This window comes from Perca flavescens, chromosome 8 (genome assembly GCF_004354835.1).
Source record: "Perca flavescens isolate YP-PL-M2 chromosome 8, PFLA_1.0, whole genome shotgun sequence".
NCBI classification, from domain to species: Eukaryota; Metazoa; Chordata; class Actinopteri; order Perciformes; family Percidae; genus Perca; species Perca flavescens.
Window position 1 is genome coordinate 36,370,244 of NC_041338.1, and position 16,320 is coordinate 36,386,563.

The following is a 16,320-nucleotide window of genomic DNA, read 5'->3' on the forward strand; positions in this document are numbered from 1 at the left end:
CTCCCGCACCAGTTCCGGCTCCTTCCCCCACAGAGAGGTGACGTTCCACGCCCCCAGAGCCAGCGTCTGCCGCCCGGGTCTGGTCCGTCGAGGCCCCTGACCTTCACTGCCACCCATGTGGCATCGCACCCGACCCCAACGGTTCCTCCCACAGGTGGTGGGCCCATGGGCTGGAGAGATGGGAGCCACGTGCCGTCACATGGTCTCTAAACAGTCACATGGTCTCTAAACAGTCCGCTCACAGTGAAGTCCTGCACGGGTCAACAGCTGGCGGCTGCTCGCTCTGCCTGCATTCTGCTGCGGTTCAGCGGCTAACTGCTAACAGACACCGCTGTGACCAACAAACAATACAAATGATGTCCTTATATATGTAATTTATAAAAGGTTTCTAGTGTCAGTGTATTGGCCGTGCAGTGGCTGCTTGTGCTTTTTCTTCAATCGTGTGTTGCACATGATCGAAGAATGCTCCCACGTCAGAGCGGCCAAAGCGTCAAACAGCTTCCTCGGACTTTTTGACCGGCGTCCTCGACAGGGCGTCCAGAGCTTCTTTGCAGCTCAAGTCGGCGGCGGTGTGTACGTAAGGTAACACCTCCAGTGTAGTCCGGTAGATTCGGGGGCCTTCTGCTTTAGAGGGCGAACGGTGCGATCAGCTGACAGACGATGATGTCACACAACCAGCGATGTGTGCTCAGAGCAGCTTAGGGATTGAGGTATATTAACATCCTACTTTATTCAGTTATCGATCCCACCCCAATTCATGGATTATACACATGTGGTCCACACACAAAGAACTTTAGAGTGACTTTTGAGAATCTGAGAAGCTGTCCTCTCCGAGCTCTGCCGGGCTTGTACAAGATGCTGATTTCTTCGATGTAAATAAACCTTTATGATCAAGAAACAGTGGACACATGGAAATGATATAATAACTAATCAGCTTTTTACATTTACTGTAGTACAGGGGTGGCGAACCTGTGGCTCTTGAGCCGTATGCGGCTCTTTGCCGGCTCCTTTGAGGCTCTTACTGTGTGGCTGGGGCCTGTGTTATTGGTAGATTCTTTTTTTTTTTTTTTACTTTTTGAAACATTTCAGATAAGTACCAAAAAAAAAACATTTGAATGCATCTGCCAATACATTTGCCAATTATTTTAAAATAAAAAATAATGCAGCAGAGTTTTTTTATGGACAGATTCTGCAACCTGAGGAAAAAAAGCAGCCACAGATCACCTTCCTCATTATTAACCCTTTCACTGCTGGTTGTCTGAAAGCTCCTCTAGTGACAAATGAGTGAAAGAGTGGCCACAACAGAGTACAACCAGACCTAAAAAGGATTGTGGGTAACAAAGACTGTCAGGTTTCCCACTGAGTCAATCTAAGTAAGAAAAAAAAAACTATGAAAACTGCTATGTATTATGACTGTCATTAGATCTGGAAGTCACTGTTGCTGTTGTAATGTGGATGTGCATGTGTTGCTTTTTGCTATGGTGCGTGTTTTTTTGTGGCTCTTTATGCTGAACTGGTTGGCCACCCCTGCTGTAGTAGAATGAATGATGATGAATTTAATCTCAATATTATGTTGTGCTAATTGAATTGTTTTTTCCTTACTTTTTCCCTTCCTAGTTTATCCTCAGTAACTGGTCATTGTACATGTGAATATGGATTGCTTACACAATGTAATTTAACCAATGTAATGGTCCACTTTTGAATGGACTGTGTCCTCTTTGATCAGGTGTGGCGAAATATTTGGCTAATGACAACGATAATGCACTGATTATCCATTGTTTTTTAAATGTATTGAGCGGCATTTTTTCTGCCTTTTCCTAGTCACAGTCCGTGATGGGAGCGCCACTTTTGTGAATGAATGACGTCGTTATTTTTCTTCTAAATAAATTATTGATTGCATAACTGGCAATGTGCGGGATTTTCTCTAAAAAATTTGATCTGCTACTTTTGATCATATCCTACGCACCTGCCCGACAAAAGAGGTGTGTGCGAAAAAGCTTTTCTACATTTACTGTAGTAGAAAAGTGGAACTTAATTCCACTTCACATAAGAGATTGTGCAAGTCTCAGCAGTTTGAAAATGTCCTTAAAGACTTGGCTGAAGGCGAAGCAACTATGTGATCATTGATCTTTCTATAACATGGAATGTATATTTTGTATTCTGGTTTATGTGTGATGTAATGCTTGTCACATGTTGTTTGTTAAGTTTTTAGCTGTTTTGATAGTATTGTCCATATTGTCCTTTTATCTCCCTTGCCAAGGGACCAAATATCTAAGTTAGCTGTAAAGCTAACTCTGGTACAGGGCCTGAACTGTGCATGGTCCCTGACAAATAAACTAATAAAATACAAATATATGAGTATTTATGTTGTCAATAAGGGAATTTTTTAATAGGCAGAATGAGGCCAGCTCTGTAAGAGCTGTAGCTGTATGGGTCCTGTGGCCACCTAGGACTGTGTGTTGCCGTTGCTAGGTTGAGAGGAGAGACGCGAGCTGACCACTGGTACAGAATACGATAAAAGAATATTGTGTTATCAAAATATAGAAACGTTGACAGTGAAAACCAAGTCTTCCGAGCAGGGATGCATCAAATCCAGGATTCAGATTTGGCTGAATATTGGGCTTTTTGACGGGGTTGGGTTTCTGCCAAACCATAGAATTTTTTCCCAGCGAACTGAACCCTACGCTTGCACCATAGACAGTATATATAAGAATGGACCAACAGATCCCGTGTCTCTGGGCGGAGACCGGTGAAGGATGTTAGAAGCACCTTTCCGGTGATCGCTAGCTTTACTGAGCAGCCTCCAACTGAGAGAGACAACCTAAATGTGACGTGAGCAACCTGTCTGAAAGTGTGAAGTCTTCTGGTAGCTGTGCCGAGAGAAATCTCAATCATTCCCAATCTTACAGGGACGGAGAGTGTAGATATATGTAAGGAGATAACATAGACACAGGTTAATTATTGATCACTAACATGCTAGTTAACATTAGTAATTAAACCTAAACAGATAATGGAAGTCCAAACTGCCTGAGAGCTTCTCCTGTACTATACGGTAATTCCTCTACTGTGTGACAGTAAGTCTTGTGGTTATGACCCAATCGTTAGCCTATTTTTACAGTCTGCTACAGAGCCACAACAAGGTAATGGAGCCTTTTATACATTGTTGTGTTTCTTTAGAAATAAACAACGGACAAATAGAGTCTTTAAACGCTTCAGATGTAAAGTTAGTAGGTGGAGCGTTCAATGCAGCAGGCTGTGAGGAAGTGGACATGGATCTGGTGAGCAGAACAAGTTGTTGTTTGGCAGTACTTTCAGTCAAAAGAAGGCCATTCAAGTCCAGCTACATTTTCAATCTGTTCAATGCTGATTGGTCTGGTGGTGGCGAGGACCCTAAACTATACACAACATGGCCGCTGTTACAACATCTGGTCTGAAACATCCGAAAGAATACGAGTTGTGCACGAAGGAATCTCCAGACAGCAGCCAGAATGCAGCAACTTCAGGTACGGCAAAGGAAGGACAGTCACGGCTAAAAACTGGTGTTAACCAGACCGAGCCTCTCCCGGGCTGTCAGCTGTTCTCTCCTAGTCTCTGTACAGTGCGAGGGGAGCAACCGAACTGCCGGCTGCTACTTGTTAGCTAACGTTTCACCCACCCAACGTGCCTTCATCATACACTGGTTAGAGAACATTTGCCAAACAAAAATTGTCACTCATCTGGCAATAGCGATGTGGTTTCAAGTTGTTACATTTAACTATTTCATCCGAAAGAATACGAGTTGAGCATGAAGGGATCTCCAGACAGCAGCCAGAATGCAGCAACTTCAGGTACAGCAAAGGAAGGACAGTCCCTGTTTACTTCATTCATGTGTTTACTGGGTAAATGGACTGAGGATGGGAGGAGGAGTCAGCACAATCTCAACCAGGGGATTCAGGATTCGTCCGAACCCCAAAAATCTGGATTCGGTGCATCCCTAGTTTCGAGATGAGTGAAGAGAAAAGTACTTGATTAATCTTCCAGAGTTCTACGAGGCCGGTGTGAGTCTTTAGTGATTGTCAAAAGTGGAATTATGAAAACGCCAATAAGAAACTAGACAAAGACATTTGGAGAAAAACTTAGCCACAGCAGTCTGAGGTCAGGACACTGGAAACCAATGTTCCCAAAGGCCCAATGAGAGCAATCAGCACCTCAACATTTGTACTCAAGTATACGGTTATGTAGCGTTTGGATTTTTACGATTCCGAACCGGTACTTTTTAAAACGATTCCAATTCCTAAACAGATTCCTGAAAAACTGAAAAATGACATCAAAGAAAGGCTCTTTTATAGACGAGGTCGGTGTGTTTTTTTGCGATTGTCAAAAGTCGAATTATTAAAACGCAAATATGAAACTAGACAGACATTTGGAGAAAACTTAGCCACAGCGTTCTGAGGTCAGGACACTGGAAACCAATGTGTATAGGGTTGGGTAACGTTTGGATTTTTACGATTCCGATTCCTAAACCCATTCTTGAAAAACAGAAAAATGACATCAAAGAAAGGCTCTTTTATCGAATTTTTTTTTTTAATTGAAAATTATTTAAATGTAACAATATATTATTATATTAAAGTACTTAAATATATAATAAGTAAAGCTAAGTCACCTCACACCCAAGGACATTAGGCATTTTAAACGCACTAAAAGCTAGCTAGCTGGCTAACGATAGACTAGCAGAGAAAGTGTGACATGTTTACTAGCGATCCCGTGCAGTGAATGATTTAACATGATTTTATGTCCGTTTTGGTGAGCCCAGAGGGGGAAATATGGCAATTTAAAAGTAGCTCTACATTTACGGTAGCTAGCTAACGGTAGACTACAGAGAAAGGGGGATATTTTTACATACGTTTCGGAGCGACAGAGGGAAAATACTTCAGTCGACACATTAAGTGGAACAAAGTGGAATTCATTGCCCACTACAATCAAAAATATACATACATACATATTCCACCTTCACAAAACACCTTAAAACATGGCAGTCTGATACTTATTACTGTACACATGTTTGATGTGACGTAGTCATTGTTGCTGTCGCTCCATCTCTGCTGCCTGCCTCCGTTATGTCTCGTATGTGCTTTCAATGTGTCCTCTTGAGACTCTTCTTTTTTATTTTGTCTACTTCATATTGTATTAACTGCATGGACTGATTTAATGCCATTGCCACTATCTGTGCTTGTCTGTTTGTGTGCCACTTTTTGCTTAGGCCTGCTGTTATTATAGAAGTAATGTAATTGATTTGAATATGTTAATCATTGTATTTTAGGATGCCTATATGTCAGCTGGCCGGGGACTACAGCTGGAAATTAGACGTTGAGGATAAAGCAGCTCCTTTTACCTGTACAGTTCATTAAAGGGGACTGTCCACGACATTATAAACTAATAAACTAAACTAAACCAAAATGAGGAACCGAAATGTGCGTTCTAATCCGGTCTGATTCCTACCGGTTGTGTAGGAACCGGGTTTCGGTACCCAACCCTACTCAAGTACAGTACTTGAGTAAATGTAATTTTACCGTTTAGTGTCCATTTCCATTCCTTTACGCTGACATGGATCAGAACATTCTGCCGATGCATTCACTTCCTTTTATAAGAGAATCCTTTCTTTAGTTTCAACTACAGCTGCAAAGATTAATCCATACTTGTCAGCTATTCGATTAATCCCCAACTATTTTGATGATTAATCGGTTTGTGTCATTTTTTATGATAAAAAACAGTGAAACATTCTCTGATGTCAGCTTGTTAAATGTGAATATTGTTCTAGTTTCTTCTCTCCTCTGGGACAGCTTGGGACAGCAAACTGAATATCTTTGAGTTGGATATAAAACGAAACATTTGAGGACGTCATCTTGGTCTTTTTGGTAAATACTGATCTACATTTTTCACCATTTCTGACATTTTAGAGACCAAACAAGTAATACCATTCATCAATATTTCCCACATTTAAGGTGCTTTTTTCAACGTTTTCATTAAGCGTTTCTGTATTCTACTTTTTTGTCCTTTTCTTTTAAGTTTTTGTCACTTTTCTTTGACATTTTTGGCCCTTTTTCTGATTAAAACTAAGTGAATTTGAAGGCCTAAATTCAGCCTTGGGACCTTTGCCATGTGGTGACGCCAGGCTAAATGTTGACATAACGACAAATACTAACGACTCCGCTGGACCGAGAACACATTCCACCGACCTCCATCCTGTGGTTATTAAAGCTAAGAGCCAAGAAACTGGAGGAGAAAACATGCGCACACACACGAAATAAATTCAAATGTTGTCTTTAGCTTCTGAAATAATGTCTTTTTGTTACCTCTTCACCAACATGTTCTCAGTCTACAGACTGAACTTTGATTCTTACAGTACATTTACATCCACACGTTTTTATGAGCATTTTCAATATGCATCTCGTGCACATGTTAGAGAAATTTTGTGTCACATTTTCTGAAATTAAGTTCCCTAAAACTGTGTCTTTGACATTTATATCATAATTTTAGTTACTGCTGTGTGTTTAACATGCTGCTCACAGTCAGAGATTAAACAATAGGGAAGCAAACAGCTGGACTAATTTATGACAAGTGAACAGGCTGAGTGTGTGTGTGTGTGTGTGTGTGTATGTATGTATGTATGTATGTGTGTGTGTGTGTGTGTGTGTGTGTGTGTGTGTGTGTGTGTGTGTGTGTGTGTGTGTGTGTGTGTGTGTAAAGCCTACCGTGAATGAGGCAGCAGAGCGTCAGGACATGCAGGGTGAAAATCCAAGCATCCATCCTCGGCCGCCGCGAATCACAGAGACGACAAACTGGCCAGAGTTTCTCCTGAACAGGAGAGAAAACACCGGAGAGAGAGAGGAAGAGAGAGCGAGAGGGGGTGGAGGAGATAGAGAGAGAGAGAGGATTTGCTCTGAGAGAAGGCAAGAGGGGGCATGCTCCTCCTTCCAGAAAAAGCATTCAAAGGAGAAGATTTGGCAGCTGGAGAAACTGATGAGAGAGAGAGAGAGAGAGAGTGTGTGTGTGTGTGTGTGTGTGTGTGTGTGTGTGTGTGTGTGTGTGTCTCTACAAGGTGGATGAGCTGATGATTGATGTGATGTTTCTACATTAAGCTCCATACTGATAACAGCATGATTGTATAGAAACTGCCAGCCAGCCAATATTCCAATATAATACTTTTCTTCTTTTATAAATCAAACTGGAGATCAGTCAGAGCTCTCAGCGAGTCTCTGCTGAGGCACAGTCAGTCCTCTGCACTTAATATTTTCATGTGTTCATTTTTTTTAAACATAAGATAGACCTTATTTCATCTCGAGGGTAGCAGTTGCAGCATAAAGTTAGAAAGAGTGCAAATAAAACATAAATATAAATACCTATTTATTTGTTTACTAAGAATGAGAAGGAGACCAGCGTCTAGGGAGCGGAGAGAGTGTGTGCCGGTGTATGTGCTGTAATAAGTTCAGATATATAAGGTGGTGCGAGTCCATGCAGGGCCTCTTATGTTAAATGAAAAACCTTAAAATCAACTCTAGCTTGCACCAGGGCTGTACCCAATACCATACTATAAGCTTCGATACTTAACAGTGAAAATTCAAAGCTTTGGCGGCAAGAGTGGGGGGTGTAAAAAATGTTGACGATTGTAAAGGCTTAAAGTGCTCATATTATGCTTGTTTTCAGGTTCATAATTGTATTTAAAGGTTAAATCAGAATAGGTTTACATGGTTTAATTAAAAAAAAACATTGACATTGAGGCCTAGGTGCCCTGACAGCACCTAGGTAAGGACTACTAACCAGTCAGAAGCAGAGTATGAGGGCGTGCCCTGACAGTACCTAGGTAAGGACTACTAGCCAGTCAGAAGCAGATTATGAGGGTGTGCCCTGACAGTACCTAGGTAAGGACTAATAGCCAGTCAGAAGCAGAGTATGAGGGCGTACTCTGACAGTACCTAGGTAAGGACTACTAGCCAGTCAGAAGCAGAGTATGAGGGCGTGCCCTGACAGTACCTAGGTAAGGACTACTAGCCAGTCAGAAGCAGAGTATGAGGGCATGCTCTGACAGTACCTAGGTAAGGACTACTAGCCAGTCAGAAGCAGAGTATGAGGCCCTGACAGTACCTAGGTAAGGACTACTAGCCAGTCAGAAGCAGAGTATGAGGGCGTGCCCTGACAGTACCTAGGTAAGGACTACTAGCCAGTCAGAAGCAGAGTATGAGGGTGTGTCCTGACAGTACCTAGGTAAGGACTACTAGCCAGTCAGGAGCAGAGTATGAGGGCGTGCCATGCTAGCAGCTAGGCGAGCATTATAACGTGTGTTCCAAAGTGACCACGTTTGTCTCTGAAGTAAAGGCTGGACTACAATAGAGCTGTTTGGAGCAGTTGGTGAACTGTTATCTGTTGGAGATGGTAAGTCCCTTTGGGGGGGACTTTGGGCTTTTTCACTTTGTAAACGTATAACGTGCACAAAAAGATATATAACCCAATAAAGGAAAGGGGAAAAGCCAAAAGAGCATAATATGAGCACTTTAAAACTTTGTTGCAGTGATAGAGGCAGTGATGTTTCCTATTTAGTGTAACATTACACTACTCTCACACCGCGATATGGAAAGACGAGTCTGATCTCCAGTTACATGATTGGCCACCGCAGGGTGACGTCGGAGTTGCTCCAAAAGTTGAATCGGTCTTAACTTTTTGCTGCAGGCTTTCAAAACAAACGGAAAGAGGTGCGTTTTTGCCCGACTGCCTGATGACCCACGCAGTGTGTGTGAACGAATGCTCAGCCAGCCAGCGCGCCACTAGAGCATTAGCGTTATGAACGGTTGTACGATCTTAACCTTTATCAAATTGCCTGGAAATGATACCAGGCTGATACATTATAACCACACAGACCTCTACACACACAACACACCGCTCGCTTGTAAATAGGGATGCACAGAATCCAGATTTTTGGGGGTTCGGCCGAATACCCAATCAACTGGTTGAGATTCTGCTGACTCCTCCTCCCATCCTCAGTCCATGAACACAGTAAACACATGAATGAAGTAAACAACGTCCACAGCAGTGTATTTTTCATTTTATTTTAACTGTAAAAGTAGTTTGGTGTAGGGTGAGCAAAGCTGGTAATGGTCGTCTAGTTAACACCAGTTTTTAGCCGTGACTGTCCTTCCTTTGCCGTACCTAAAGTTGCTGCATTATGGCTGCTGTCTGGAGATTCCTTCATGCACAACCCGTATTCTTTCAGATGTTTCATATAGTGCTGTCAAACAATTAAAATATTTAATCGTGATTAATCGCATTAATGTCATGGTTAACTCGCAATTAATCGCACATTTTTATCTATTTTAAATGTCCCTTTGTTTCTTTTTGTCCCATTATTTTTTTCTCATTTGAATGCCCTTATCAACATGATACAATACTTTTAAAACGGTGCCTGAACCGAAAGAGAGAGATAGATAGATATCTAGCTATCTTTCGGGTCAGGCACCGTATTCCATATATATATATATATATATATATATATATATAAAAAAAAAAGGAGCACCTTGTTCAATTGTGTCTGTTCAAAAATATAAAACAATAAAAAGTTGATTTAATAAAAAAAAAAAAAAAAAGGAGCACAAAACGGTGAAAACTACCACTGGATGGGAAAAGGCTATTTTACAATTACAGTGAATGCACCACGAGGCTGGCGAGGCGAGCAACATGACATCATGACTGTGTTTTTCAGACAACGGCAGCTACATTCCGGTGTTGGAGTCCTCTCCAATGAAATACAGACACACTTTACACCGTTTAGCTTTAAACATTTAACAGTCTTTAATCCGGCTGCTAGCTAACGGTAGGCTAACTTTACCTGCTGCTAAGTGTAGAGTTAACTAGCTAACGGTAGGCTAACGTTACCTGCTGCTAAATGTAGTGTTAACTAGCTAACGGTAGGCTAACGTTACCTGCTGCTAAGTATAGTGTTAACTAGCTAACGGTAGGCTAACGTTACCTGCTTCTAAGTGTAGTGTTAACTAGCTAACGGTAGGCTAACGTTACCTGCTGCTAAGTGTAGCGTTGACTGGCCTCCTGTGCAGGAATGTTTCAGTTCCCTCTAAAGTCCGTTTTCGGACCATCAGAGAGAAGCGCAGGCATTTAAGTGGCACCTAAATAAGGCACCGAAATCCGCGTTGCTATTCAGTCCAGTAGATAACGGTCGTTAAGGCACCGATGCCGTATTAGCACCGGGGAAAAGCAATTAGTTTGCAGGTATGTACTACTCTTTGGCCGGCTCCCAAACCAGTGTGTGCAGCGTGCCTGTTGTTGTGTTTCCGGTCTAGATCCGGTGTGGTAGTTGTAGTTTTTCTAACGTTACTAGTTGTTGCAACAGCATGTGGAAAAAAAAAACTACAAAGTTTGCTAGGCCCAAAAAGAACGTTAATCTCACGATAAAAAAATTGACGCCGTTAAAATGGGTTTGCGTTAACACCGTTAATAACGCATTAAACTGAGCTAGTTTCATACCAGATGTAACAGCGGCCATGTTGTGTATAGTTTAGGGTCCTCGCCACCACCAGACCAATCAGCATTGAACAGATTCAACATGTAGCTGGACTTGAATGGCCTTCTTTTGACTGAAAGTACTGCCAAACAACAACTTTTTCTGCTCACCAGATCCATGTCCACTTCCTCACAGCCTACTGCATTGAACCAGATCCATGTCCACTTCCTCACAGCCTACTGCATTGAACCAGATCCATGTCCACTTTCTCACAGCCTACTGCGTTGAACGCTCCACGTTCGGTGGAAGAAAATTCTAAGGTTCGACAGAAACCCAACCCCGTCAAAAAGCCCAATATTCAGCTGGAGCTGAACCAGAATCCTGGATTCGGTGCATCCCTGCTTGTAACTCAACATTCCTCCTTTGTTGTCCGAGATGGATGACATAGCGCCGCAGCTAGCGGCTTAATACTGACAAAACCCCTCAGTATATTTCAACAGTTGTTCAGGTGTTTCTCTGTGGACACACGTCTCTATTAAAATGACATCAACTGTTTTCAATGTAGTGTACTTGTGGTGGCTTTCGTATTCATATTGTCGCTTTTTGTATTTGCGTTGTAGCTTCAGTATTTGCGTTGTAGCTTCAGTATTTGCATTGAAGCTTCAGTATTTGCGTTGTAGCTTCAGTGTTTGCGTGGTAGCTTCAGTGTTTGCGTGATAGCTTCAGTATTTGCGTTGTAGCTTTAGTATGTGTTGTAGCTTCAGTATTTGTGTTGTAGCTTCAGGATTTATTTACGTTGTAGCTTCAGTATTTGTGTTGTGGCTTTAATATTTGCGTTGTAGCCTTAGTAGCTTCAGTATTTGCGTTGTAGCTTCAGTATTTGTGTTGTAGCTTTAGTATTTGTGTTGTAGCTTTAGTATTTGTGTTGTAGCTTCAGTATTTGTGTTGTAGCTTCAGTATTTGTGTTGTAGCTTCAGTATTTGCGTTGTAGCTTTAGTATTTGCGTTGTAGCTTCAGTATTTGCGTTGTAGCTTCAGTATTTGCGTTGTACTGAATTGGTCAGTTTTTCTCATCATTTTAAAAAGGCCAAAAGGTCAAGGTGTAATTAACCGTTATCACTGCCTAAAAACGTTGAATACATGAGTAAATGGGAGCTGAACCCCAGGTTGGGAAGGCTTTTCTCGGCTCTGCTGAGCATGATATAACCTCCTGATTCATTTTGCTGAATAAGGAGATGGTTTTCTTAATGACTTTCTCCATTAGAGACGTTACTGCCGGTGAACACACACAGAGAGAGAGAGAGAGAGAGAGAGAAGGGAAATCTGTTTTCAAACATTTTTACCTGCTTCAGATTAAAAACCAAACAGATCTGAACGTGTTTGTACCTTTCCTGTCCTTTCTTTTTGAGAGTTTCATTCTTACAGTTGTGCATTTACATAATTACAAACATTCATAAAAAGCGGTGATATTGTCATGTACACAGCATGCAGAGATAGATGGCTTTAATTCCAAGACATTTCCCAGCATCCTCGGGCTCTGCGCGCTCGGTACTCTCTGCAGCTTATTACCAGCGCTGCCTGCCCTGCAGCGGAAATAATCAAAAGAACAAAACCCATAAAAGCAGAACAACTGCAAGTTTCCGCAAGTTAAATATTTAATTAATGGGTGAAGGTAATTCAACAGATAGCTGATGAAGTAAAAAAAAAACAAGAATTTCCTCACCTGAAGACTCCGATATTCTCAGTAAAAATGTGTCATACTAACTGCTATATTTCGAAGTCTTCTGGTAGCTGTGAGAGAGAAATCTCAATCATTCCCAATCTTACAGAGACGGAGAGCGTAGGTATATGTAAGGAGATAACATAGGCACAGGCTAATTATTGATCACTAACATGCTAGTTAACATTAGTAATTAACCTAAACAGCTAATGGAAGTCCAAACTGCCTGAGAGCTTCTCCTGTACTATACGGTAATTCCTCTACTGTGTGACAGTAAGTCTCGTGGTTATGACCCAATCGTTAGCCTATTTTTATAAAAACGTCTGCTACGGAGCCATAACGTGAGGTACAAGGTAATGGAGCCTTTTATACATTGTCGTGTTTCTTTAGAAATAAACAACGGACAAATAGAGTCTTTAAATGCTTCAGATTTAAAGTTATTCTCTGTTTCTTCCTGAGTCTGACACTCAAGTAGCAGCACGTATCTCGGCCTGTCTGACTGACATCTCTTCTTGGATGTCCACTAACCATCTGAAACTCAACCTTGACAAGACTGAGCTCCTTTTCCTTCCAGGGAAGGGCTCTCCTACCCAGGACCTGACTATAACAATCGACAACTCTGTGGTAGTCCCCACCCAGACTGCTAGAAACCTGGGTGTGACACTTGACGACCAACTCTCCTTCACTGCCAACATTGCTGCAACCACCCGATCGTGCAGATACATGCTGCATAACATCAGAAGGATACGTCCCCTTCTAAGGCGGCTCAGGTTCTGGTTCAGGCTCTAGTCATCTCACGTCTAGACTACTGCAACTCCCTTCTGATTGGCCTGCCTGCATGTGCCATCCGACCCCTGCAGCTCATTCAGAACGCAGCAGCTCGGCTTGTCTTCAACCTCCCCAAGTTCTCTCCGACTACTCCGCTCCTCTGCTCTCTCCACTGGTTACCAGTGGCTGCCCGCATCAAGACACTAGTACTTACATACAGGGCCACGAACGGATCAGCCCCAGCTTACATCCAGGACATGGTCAAACCATATACCCCAACCCGCTCACTTTGCTCTGCATCAGCCAAACTGCTTGCCCCCTCACAGCGAGGGAGAACTAATCACTCAACCAAATCCCGACTGTTCACTGTCCTGGCTCCTAAATGGTGGAACGAGCTCCCCATCGACATCAGGATGGCTGAAAGCCTACACATCTTCCGCCGAAGGCTAAAAACACATCTCTTCCGACTACACCTCGGATAAAAAAAAAAAAAAAAAAAAACAACAACTCTTGAACCTGCACTTTTATACGTTTCTTTGTAGCTTTGCTTATTTAAAGCTAATGTACTTGCACGTACTACTTGTTGTCTAGAGTTTGGACCTTCTCAGTTGAATGCACTTAATTGTAAGTCGCTTTGGATAAAAGCGTTAGCTAAATGACTTGTAATGTAATGTAATGTCAAAGTGACGTCAAAATGAATGGGAGTCAATGGGATGCTAACGGGAGGTGATGGCTTGGTAGCATCAAAATGGCACCATCGGAGGTACGCTTTCCAGATGCTCAATCACCCCCTTGCCACCAGCTGGACCAAGAGTCAGGGTCTGTCCGAGGTTTCTGCCTGTAAAAAGGAAGTTTTCCTCGCCACCAAATGCTTGCTCTTGGGGAGAATTGCTGGGGAATTGTAAATTATAGTGTGATCTAGACCAGTGTTTCTCAAATTTGGGGTACGTGTCCCCTATAGGGGTACTCTGGAGGACTGCAGGAGGTACGTGAGACTTTTTTGCAAAATGTTTTTCAGTTACAAGGCTGTAGTTACTTCTACAGTCTTTTGTTCTCCAAGTTTGGTCCATCCATCCATCCATCCATCTTCGTCTGCTTATCCGGAGCAGGGGACCCCAAACTTCCCTTTCCCGAGCAACATTAACCAGCTCCGACTGGGGGATCCCGAGGCGTTCCCAGGCCAGGTTGGAGATATAATCCCTCCACCTAGTCCTGGGTCTTCCCCGAGGCCTCCTCCCAGCTGGACGTGCCTGGAACACCTCCCTAGGGAGGCGCCCAGGGGGCATCCTTACCAGATGCCCGAACCACCTCGACTGTCTCCTTTCGACGCGAAGGAGCAGCGGCTCTACTCCGAGCTCCTCACGGATGACTGAGCTTCTCACCCTATCTCTAAGGGAGACGGCAGCCACCCTCCTGAGGAAACCCATTTTGGCCGCTTGTACCCTGGATCTCGTTCTTTCGGTCATGACCCAGCCTTCATGACCATAGGTGAGGGTAGGAACGAAAACTGACCGGTAGATCGAGAGCTTTGCCTTCTGGCTCAGCTCTCTTTTCGTCACAACGGTGCGATAGATTGAATGTAATACCGCACCCGCTGCGCCGATTCTCCGACCCATCTGCCGCTCCATTGTCCCCTGACTCGCAAACAAAACCCCAAGGTACTTGAACTCCTTCACTTGTTTGGTGCTTTTAATAAAGTTTTTGTAGCTCTTTTTGAAGTTTGTCACCTTTTTTTGAAGGTTTTGTCGTTTGTTTTGACCTCTTCTTGCCTTTCTTCCTCACTTTTGTCTCCTGTCTCTTTTTTCTTCAAAGTTTTTGTCATTTAACCCTCGGGTTGTCTTCCTGTCGACCAGGCAACTTTTTCTCTTTCTGGGTCAACATTTAAAAACGTTTTGGTCATGGGTTGTCTTTCATGTTTTTTGTCACTTTTTCCTGTTTTTTCTGTGCTTTTTGAAGCTTTTTCTGACATGTTTTTGACTTTTTTTCCTACGTTCTTCTATCAGTTTCTTTCTTCAAATGCTATAAATTTGAATAAAAACACCAAAATACAATGAAAAGTACTGAACTAATCATTGATTTCAGTTGTGAAGAGCGTTGTAGGGACCCATCCATGTTTATTTAAATGTTTTTTTTGTCAATTTGGTTGAAAGAAACCCATATTTCTGATTTTGTTTAAATTGGCCTAATTTGACCAGAGGACAACAGGAGGGTTAACAGCAGTGGTCTAATCACTTCAACACAGACAGACATGAGCACTGAGGGTTGACTGCCACCTCATGGACGAACCGAGAACTGCAGTTTGGATCCCAACAGCAGAACATGTATCACACTGGCTGTTCCCATGAACCCAATTAAAGCTCTGGAATTCCTATGTATTCAGTGTGGTGTAGTCTAATGTATTGTAGTGGGTATACTGTACTGTATATAAATATATTGGCCAGAATCTGCCTTTGGGGAAGGGTGGGGGGGGTGGGCATATCACAGTGGGGGGGCTGGGTGTCCACCACCAGGGAAGTTTTATGCAACAATTTACGGTGGAAATACCTTCATTTAGCCTATGTGAAGAAGAAAAACACAGATGATAATTCAAAATATATCAAAACTATAATGGAAAGGGTATACGTGCCGTTTAGCGTCCCAAATTCCCCCATCCTGTCACAGATTGCCAAGAGATAGACAAGGTTTGGACCCAAATGCAGTTAAGAAGGAATTTATTGACAAAAACTTACAAAAAGAGTGTCCAAAGGTTGGCAAAACTAGCCACGACAACAGCAAACAACTTGGCCTAAAGCAACACACAACAACGATTCCCACACCAGATAAAGACAACACAGAGACTAAATACACCAGGTAACGAGGACTAACGAGGGACAGGTGACACAACAGGTGAAACAAATCGGGGCAATCACAAGGGAGGGAAAACACAGGAAGTAAAACATACAAGACAAGACAGAAAACCAGATTTCAAAATAAAACAGGAAACAGAACATAACAGAAACCCACAATCATGACACATACAATGTCCTTAATTATGAACCTGTTAAACCACCTGTGCTGTTTAACAGGTGTTTTATAGTAATTAATGCGCGCATGACAAGTTTGCCAATCAAAAAGTCATTTTTTAAGTAACTGTGTTGCAAATGTGCATTATTTACAAGCGAAAAAATGGCAGGGCAACCCCGTTCTTTGGAAACGATTGTGGCAAATGAGGCTAAATGTTTTCCCGGCACTAATACACAATTTACAGTGAAGCCTAAAGAAATCATGATAGGCCTACTCATTTTATAAACACTACGGTGCTACGGTGGATCACTTGTTACCGGGTTAAATCTACTCAGAAGCAGGTT

The 16,320-nt window shown here is 42.5% G+C and overlaps 1 protein-coding gene across 1 annotated transcript in view; it reads right to left on the bottom strand.

The window, feature by feature from the left end:
- Nucleotides 1-15,779, bottom strand: part of LOC114560486 (neuronal acetylcholine receptor subunit alpha-7) — a 73,316-nt gene extending 57,537 nt beyond the window's left edge. Inside the window, exons 1-2 of the mRNA XM_028585890.1 lie at nt 15,703-15,779; nt 6,732-6,834 (exon numbers count right to left, since the gene is read on the bottom strand). Coding sequence (XP_028441691.1) covers nt 6,732-6,786 — 55 coding nt within the window. The 5' untranslated portion in view covers nt 6,787-6,834; nt 15,703-15,779. The remainder of the gene's footprint in view (nt 1-6,731; nt 6,835-15,702) is intronic.
- Nucleotides 15,780-16,320: the final 541 nt, after the last annotated feature.